The 8,390-nt window shown below is 37.8% G+C and overlaps 2 protein-coding genes across 2 annotated transcripts; one reads left to right on the top strand and one right to left on the bottom strand.

Moving 5' to 3' along the window:
* Positions 1-279: 279 nt before the first annotated feature.
* On the top strand, positions 280-1,476 carry LOC142608916 (uncharacterized). Its single transcript, XM_075780570.1, has 2 exons — positions 280-1,034; positions 1,176-1,476. Exons 1-2 carry the CDS (start codon positions 280-282, stop codon positions 1,474-1,476), a joined length of 1,056 nt encoding a protein of 351 aa, XP_075636685.1.
* A 5,404-nt stretch (positions 1,477-6,880) lies between these two features.
* On the bottom strand, positions 6,881-7,909 carry LOC142608915 (uncharacterized). Its single transcript, XM_075780569.1, has 2 exons — positions 7,436-7,909; positions 6,881-7,219 (listed from the first exon to the last, which is right to left on the bottom strand). Exons 1-2 carry the CDS (start codon positions 7,907-7,909, stop codon positions 6,881-6,883), a joined length of 813 nt encoding a protein of 270 aa, XP_075636684.1.
* Positions 7,910-8,390: the final 481 nt, after the last annotated feature.

The raw sequence follows: 8,390 nt of genomic DNA, 5'->3' as shown, positions 1-8,390 counted from the left end.
TCACTTTCATCATTTTTAAATGTGCCAGAAGAACAAGTACATGCATTTAATTCATATTGGCCAAACAATTCTTCATATTCTAACAATTATAATCCAAATATGCGAAACCATCCATATTTGAGTTATAAGAGTGACAATGTGTTGAATCCTTCTGGTCCAAGGAATTTTAATTCACCACATGCATCATCATCATCATCATCATCATCTAGAACTTCCTTGGAGGATGCACTTAGTACTTTCATTCAAAGGCAAAGTGAGCAAAATCAAAAGTTTGAATCCATGCTCACTAGGCTAGATGAAGAGGTAAGAGAGACCAAGAGTCATATAACTAAGCTTACAAATTCATTGAGTGGGATAGAGAGAGAGAAGCTTCCTTCCCAAACTCAAACTAATCCCATCAATCAAAATTTAGAAATTAGCTCTAAGGATAAACACGAGGAAGTAAAAGTTGTGACCATTTTGAGGAGTGGTAAAGAGATTGATAAAAGTGCTCATTTAATAACTAAGAAATCTAAGGAGATCCCAGTTGAGAAAGGGAAGGATGCAACTGAGTCACTTGGATTTGGTAAAATTGAACAATGCCCAATCCCTCTACCATTTTCACAACCCTTAAAATTACCTAAGAAATTGGACACCACATCTGAGATATTAGAGCATTTGCATCAAGTCAAGATAAATTTGTCATTATTGCATGTTATCAAGCAAGTGCCTGCATATGCCAAGGTAATTAAGGACTTACGCACCATCAAGAGAAAGCACAATGTGAAGAAGACCAAATTCCTAACAGAACAGGTAGGTGCAGTTATTCAACATAATACCCCACCAAAGTATAAGGATCCAGGTTGTCCTACAATCACTTGTACTATTGGAGATTACATCATGGAGCATGCATTGCTAGATCTTGGGGCAAGTGTTAATTTGATCCCTTTCAGTCTATATCAAAAACTTGGACTTAGTGAGTTAAAACCTACTTCAATAACTTTACAGTTGGCTGATCGCTCTGTAAGGGAGCCGAGAGGCATTCTTGAGGATGTGTTCGTGAAAATTGAACACTTTTATTATCCAGTTGATTTTATTGTTCTAGATTACTAACCTGTTTTACATCCTAGTGTTCATACCCCTATTATTTTGAGTAGACCTTTTCTTACCACAATCAATACTTTAATTAATTGCAGGAATGGAAGGATGCAACTCACTTTTGGTTTCATGACTTTGGAGCTAAACATATTTCATGTGGCTAAACAACCACATGAGGATGATGACTGTGCTTATGTGAACCTCATTGGGGCGGTGGTTCAAGAAGAGTTTAATAAGAATTGCTTTTTTGACCCTCTTGAAACTCTTCTTAATAATTCTGTTGGTTCTTATGATTTAGAATGTAATATTCATGTATCTGAAAATTTTTCTTTGTTGGATTCCTCACAAGTTTTGGAAGAACAACATATGATGGTAGTTAATGAAGGATGGAAGCCTTGATTTAAGGAGCTACCAGAGAATGAAAAAAAAAAAAAAAAAACTCGTGCATTCAAGTGAAGAGGCACCACAGCTGGAGCTTAAGCCGCTGCCCAGTGGTCTTAAATATGCATATTTAGGCCCAAGTAAGTTAAAACCTAAGTGGGATGGCCCTTTCATTGTAAGGGAAGTGTTTAACCATGAAGCTGTAGTAGTTGAGGACCCTAGGGATGGTAGGATTTTGAAGTAAATGGACAAAGGTTAAAACCATTCTTAGGGGGAGTTATACCAGAGGAGGAGACTATGTCACTGGAAATCCCTGCCTATTAGGATGCTACATGATCTCTGAAAGAGCCTTATGAAGTTGTACCATATTTGTCTTAATTTTCTTTTTTCTTTTTTTTTTCTTTTTGTCTTTTGTTTTTGTTTTTGTTTTTTGTTTTTTGTCTTGTTATTATTATTATTTTTTTGTGAGCTAACATTTGGAGGTATGAAAGAAATTTCAAAAAAAAAAAAAAAACCATTTAAATGCTTAAGGTAACTCTTTCCTCTATACTTGAATTTATTTTGGCTTTGATACATTGAGGACAACATAATATTTTAGTTGGGGGGAGAGGTCTACACATTTTGCTACACCTTGCATGATTTTTTCTTTCTTTCTTTTTAGTTGCAACTTTTCAATTCTAAAAAAAAAAACAAAAAAAAAATTTTGAATTTGAATGCAGAAGAGTTATAAGCTGTATTTTTATATCATGTGATGGAATGAATAATGCTGAGTTGGTTATACTATTTGCTATATTAAGACTCTTTCATCAAGAGCACAATTGGAAACTTTTGAGCACAATAGCTAGGTTAGTAGACGGTTGGATGTTGGATATGCATGGATCATGAACAAGCTAGATATAAGCTGAAACTCAACCCATATGGAGAGTTCTTGAGCCTTACTTTTCTTTGTGAGAGTATATCTTTGTTTGAACTCTTAAATTTCTCTCATATGCTTCAAATTTTGTAAGAGATCTCTATATTTTTTGGTTGACTACTGGAAATATTATGGGGAGATATACCATGATCCTACTTATTTTTGTCCTTAGGCATGCTGGTTTTCTGTGGAATTTTAGGAGATGAGAGCCTTAGACCACCAATTATTTGTCACTAGCTAAACAAATATTCAGCCTACCTTTACATTAATCATTGTCACCATCATTTGAGCCATGAGAAATACTTCTACAATACCACAAAACATTTTTATTTATGGGTATTCTCATGGGGGGTTCAGGTTTTGAGCAATTTATGTGTTTAGATACCACCATTGTCTCTCTTTTCTTCAAAAAAAAAAAAAGAAAAAGAAAAAAGAAGATAAAAAAAGATTTAAAAAAAAAAAGAAAGAAAGAGGAGACATATATAATCAATCAATAAAGCATTGGTGTCTTACACATCTTTCATGTATTTCAGAAGGGTTGAGTAAAGGTTATTTTGATTCAAGTTGGCTATTATCGCTATGAGTTGGGTTTGGCTTGAATTTTATGCATTTGATTCATATACCTCATATATCAAAGAGGGCAGTTTTGCCTTTACCTAGCCATAAGATTATACTACCACTGAGCGTAAAGTCCTACTTGATCCTAAAGGTGCATGGCTGGTATGTGTTTGGGATAAAAACTAGGGATGAGAATGGTATTAACCTCATGTTTCCAGGAATTCAACATCCATTCCAAGAGATCTTTTTTCGTTGTTTTAGCGGCTGTTCTTGTATACACGTGATATTCTTAAAACTTCTTCTTTCCTTTTGGTTCACATGTGATTTGAAGAGAGAAACCATTACTTCTATGTGTGTTCTTTTAGAGTGTTGATAACTTAAGAGAGGTTTTGGAGTAAAGGCTCTAATATAAATTATTCTTGGTCTATGCATGTTTGGAAAAGCCGGTTTGATTGGATGGGCTATGCACACACACACACACACACTCCAAAAGTGAAGCTAGTGAAAACTCTTTAATATGATGAATAGTATCCCAACACAAAATTGAAAGTTAATTTGTATGATATAATGATAAAGCAGACTAACATTTGCTACAGGAATTTTCAGGAAACCTTTGACTTTTGTGGGTAGAGTCACTGCAAACTCTCACGAGAGTAAACTCGTCCACTAGGGTGACCTAGGGGTTCGAAGATTTGCTGCACATGGGAAGTACAATTGTGTAGCCTACGAAAGTGGCTTGTATTTTAGTTTTAATTTTTCACTTTTAGTAGACATGGGTGCTTTGACGATTGCTAGGGACTAGCAAGATTTAAGTTGGGGGGTGTGATAACGCCTTAAAATGTGTACTTGTTATATATTTATGTGGGCGTTATCTCCTTATTACTATGCTTAATTTGTATAATGAAGCCATGATTTGCATTAGTCCCTATTATTTATCTTTGCATAATTTCTTGAACAAGATGTCATTCATTGTGTGTAATTTTCTACTTTCAGGAAATCATGTGAGAAAGATGAGTTTACAAGAATTTGTGAGAGAACGGAGGCCAAACTAGAATTAAAGTGGAGCTAAAGGACCATGCTTAAATGTCTAAGAAGGTGCAGCTGGAGTGCTTGAATCGTCTACTCTAATTGGAAGGTTCAAATAAGGAAAGAAACCAAAGAGGCAGAATCTGAAAAGGAAAAATCTGATTTGAGCACTGATCAGTATTTTGGACGTATCTCTCTCATCAAAAATCCAATTGACACAAGGCTAGATGTGTTGGAACCGTGACTTAATTATCTACATCTTTCCAGTTTTGAGGTTTTTGAAATTATCAAAATTTGAAGGCCGAAATTAACTCACAAGTTACCGCTGTAAACCTGGACGGAAATTAAAAATAGTAAAAGTTTTATTTTCTTAAGACACTTTTATGTTAGGGTTTTGAAGGGAGGTTGTGAGAAAGAATTTTGGGCATAGAAAACCTTGTATTTTTCTTTCTCTAATGGCAATCTAAACTCTTTGCTAGGGCTAGAGGTTATGTTTCTTCTATATAGTATGAATATTCAATGTGATTCTTTCTAGGATTTTATCAACGATATATGTGATTGTTCAATTAGATTTCTTTTGATGTATTAGTTCTTCCATGCTTTCAATAAGTTCAATCATGTTTTTCTTATTGTTTAGATGAATTTCTAATAGTTTCAAATAGAAAACAGATTTTAAAGTGAATGGGTTTTTCTGAAAAGTTTTTCTAACTGCATTATTAATCGAGGTTATCATACGTTCTTGAATTGTCTCAATTCAACCGAATCATAAGTTTTTAATTGTATAAGAACAATCAATTATAAAATAAATATTTTCTTAGATCACAAAAAATCTCATATCGATATAGGGAAACACCCCGATGCCCTAGTATTTACATTATTGATTTAAATCGGTTTTTATTATTATTCTTGTTAATAATCACCAAGCAAAAGTATTTTTCTTCTTCACCCAAATTGTTATTTAATTATATTGTCTTTGAATTTATCCTGCTCCTTGTGGTTCAACCTCGGTACTCCGAGAATTATATTGCTACGATCTCCTGCACTTGGAAGTAAGCAAGCAAGCTGCCACTGGTTCGTACTAGAGTGGCTTTGACCAACTAACCTTGGCCCTTTCTGCTGAAACTCGACCAAAAGAGACAAGGTGCTTTGTAGATTTTGTGGACCGTTGTACTTGTCTCCTTGCATCGAAGTTTATTTCTGCGCCATAACGCCCAGGCAACCATGGCAAATTTATCAAGCTCACCGGTTTTAACATAGACGATACTAGCCAGATCCCACATAGTTTCCACCCTGGGGTATTTCAACCTTACCGCTGCAAATGGAGCTTCCCAAGCCAAGTGGATACATTCACAACCCCAAACAACATGAACCTCATCCTCAACTCCCTTTAAACACTGATCACAGATTGGGTTGTCAATAACCTTTCTTTTGTGAAGCCCCACTTTTGTTGGTAAAGCATTTGAGCATGCCCGCCAACGGAAGACTTTAATCTTGTTAGGCACTTTGGTATGCCAAATGTTCTTCCAAAAGAGTTTTACGCCCTCATCCGTAGACCCCAAAGACACACCATTTGCCTTGGCTTCACATAGCATTTGATACCCATATTTTACAAAGTAGAGGTTGGTTCTGCATTTTGGCCATGACACACAATCTTCTTGTTTAGTGACACAAATGGGAATACCTTTGATCCGTTGGGCTTCAAAAGGAAGGAACATGGCATCCACCAACTGGGCATTCCAACCAACCCCATATGGGTTCAACAGCCTGCTTACTGACCACTCAGCTGAGATGCTATTTAGAGGCGAGACAACCTTGGCAGGTCCCTCCCCAGGCAACCATCTGTCCCCATAGAGTTTTATTTTTTTTCCATCTCCTACCCTCTACAACAAACCCGATTGAAAAAGCTTCTTAGCTTTTACAATGCTTTGCCAAGCATATGACCTTCCGAAGAAGGTTTGGCATCCAAAACCGAGCCCCTTGAGAAGTACTTGGCTCGAAAAACCTTGTAAAACAGCGATGTGTGGTCGGTTAGTAACCTCCACATTTGTTTTGCCAACATCGCCTCATTGAACTTCTCCAAGTCCTTGAAGCCCATTCCCCCTAATGCCTTTGGTTTGCACAAGGTCTCCCAATTCTTCCAATGGATTTTACGTTGATCTCCCCGTTGCCCCCACCAAAATTTCCTAATCAACCTCTCAATATCTTGTATGAGCCCCGTTGGGAGTTTGAAGCAACTCATTGCAAAGATGTGAATTGCTTGAACCACCGCCTTAAGCAATACTTCCTTACCCGCTTAAGATAAGAGCCTCTCCTTCCACCCTTGGAGTTTATGCAACACTCTTTCTTTTATGTAATTGAGGCTCTCTTTCTTCTTTGGCCCCACCATGGCCGGTAGGCCAAGGTATTTCTCGTACTCTCTAACCTCGCTCATGCCCAAAAATTCCACCAACTCCATCCTTTGTTCCTCCATAGTAGCCTTACTAAAAACCAACATGGTTTTTTCTCTATTCAACTTTTGCCCCAAGGCTAGCTCATATAACTGTAAGATATGGAGGATTACCTCCAAATCTCCCATTGATGCTCGGCAAAAAAGCAGTGTGTCATCAGCAAAGAATAAATGGCTGATTTTTGGACCATCTCGACACAAGGAGAAGCCTCTAATTGTTCCGGAACTGGCTACATATTGTAGTTGTTGGTTTAGAGCTTCTGAACATACCAGGAAGAGATATGGGGATAAAGGATCACCCTGTCTAATCCCTCTCGTCAGCCAAATATCCCCTCTTGGAACCCCATTCACCAATACTTGGTAGGAGGCTGAACCAATGCAAGACATAATCAAGTCCACCCATCGCTTACAAAATCCCATTTTTCTCATGGTTAACTCCAGGAACTATCACTCAACTCTATTGTATGCCTTACTCATATCTAGTTTAAGAGCCATGAACCCTCCCTCTTTGACTTCTGATTTTTCATGTGATGAAGAGTCTCAAAAGTTACAAGGATGTTATCCGAAATTGCCTTATTGGATTGAAAGGTGCTCTGAGAGTCCAATATAATAAAAGGTAATAAACCCTTCATCCTGTTTGAAACAACCTTTGAAACAAGCTTTTCGATAATGTTGCATAAAGTAGGGCAGAATTCAAAGACTTTTAAAGGGATTTTTACCTTTGGGATAAGGGTGATGAAAGTACGATTGATGGATGGGGGAATAACGCCCGTAGATAAACAACTCAGTACCGCCTCAATCACATCATCCCCCACCGCCTGCCAATAATGTTGAAAGAACAATGGTTGTGACCCATCTGGCCCGAGTGCTTTCAAGGGTTCCATTCGTTTCAAAGCCACTACAACTTATTCCCTTGTGAAGTTAGCCAAGAGCTCTTCATTCATCTCATCACTAATAGAGCATGGAATTTTATCAACAACAGCCTCAACCATGGCCTAGTTGGACGAGGTAAAGAGTTGTTGGTAATAGTCTACCAAGATACTAGAGATGCCATCTTCATCATTACACAACTCCCCATTTGCATCTTCCAAGCTATCCATCCGATTCCTCCTAAATTTATGAGAGGCACGACTATGGAAATATCTTGTGTTGTTATCCCCTTCTTGCAACCATAAGGAGCGAGACCGTTGCTTCCACATTTGTTCCTCCTTCACTAGGAGTTTGGAAATTTCCTTGTTCAGCCTCAAAACCCAAGCAAAGTTCCCTCCTCTAATTGCTTCAGCTTCGGCCAGCCCTAAGAAATTCTTCTTCTCCCTTAATTTTCGGGTCACATTCCCAAAAGCCACTTTGCTCCACCAATTCAAATTCCTACGGCACCTATCTACTTTGCCTTCAAATCTATTAATGGATATACTTAGCCTCCAAGAATATGTACATAAGGAAATACCTTGCGCCCCACAGTTAACCCTAATCAAGGGGATCCCTACAAGGAAAGTATCCTGCGACATACACATATTAATGGAGATCTTCCCTACAAAGAAAGACCTTCTCCGCCAAGAAACAGATGTCCTACGCAACTACAAAAACCCCAAAACCCTCACAAACCAAGGTACGCTTAGTTCACCCCAACTCTGGCACTTTAGAATTGTGAACAAGAAATTTCTCTAACTTGACCGTCAGATGGTATTTGACCGATACCACACCGGTACCCTTCGTAGGTTCTTCTTCTTCCCTTTGTGTTGTGCAGGTCTTGCTTGGAGCATGTGAGGACCATATAGCTCACTAACGATTTTCGGCATCATCATTTCATATGCATAGCCACTTTGTTTGAATTTCCTTTTCCTGCAACAAACTACTTTGATAATGTGTTGCCAATCCCTATTGGAGACATGTTTATGAGTTGGTGTGTTGTGATCTTGAGATTAGGAATTTCCATTTCTAAAGGCCTCCTGGTAACTGCATACAAGAGATTTGGCAATGTGTGAGAAC

The sequence above is a fragment of the Castanea sativa genome, chromosome 9 (genome assembly GCF_040712315.1).
Source record: "Castanea sativa cultivar Marrone di Chiusa Pesio chromosome 9, ASM4071231v1".
Classification (NCBI taxonomy): domain Eukaryota; kingdom Viridiplantae; phylum Streptophyta; class Magnoliopsida; order Fagales; family Fagaceae; genus Castanea; species Castanea sativa.
This window is presented reverse-complemented; position numbering and strand designations above follow the sequence as displayed.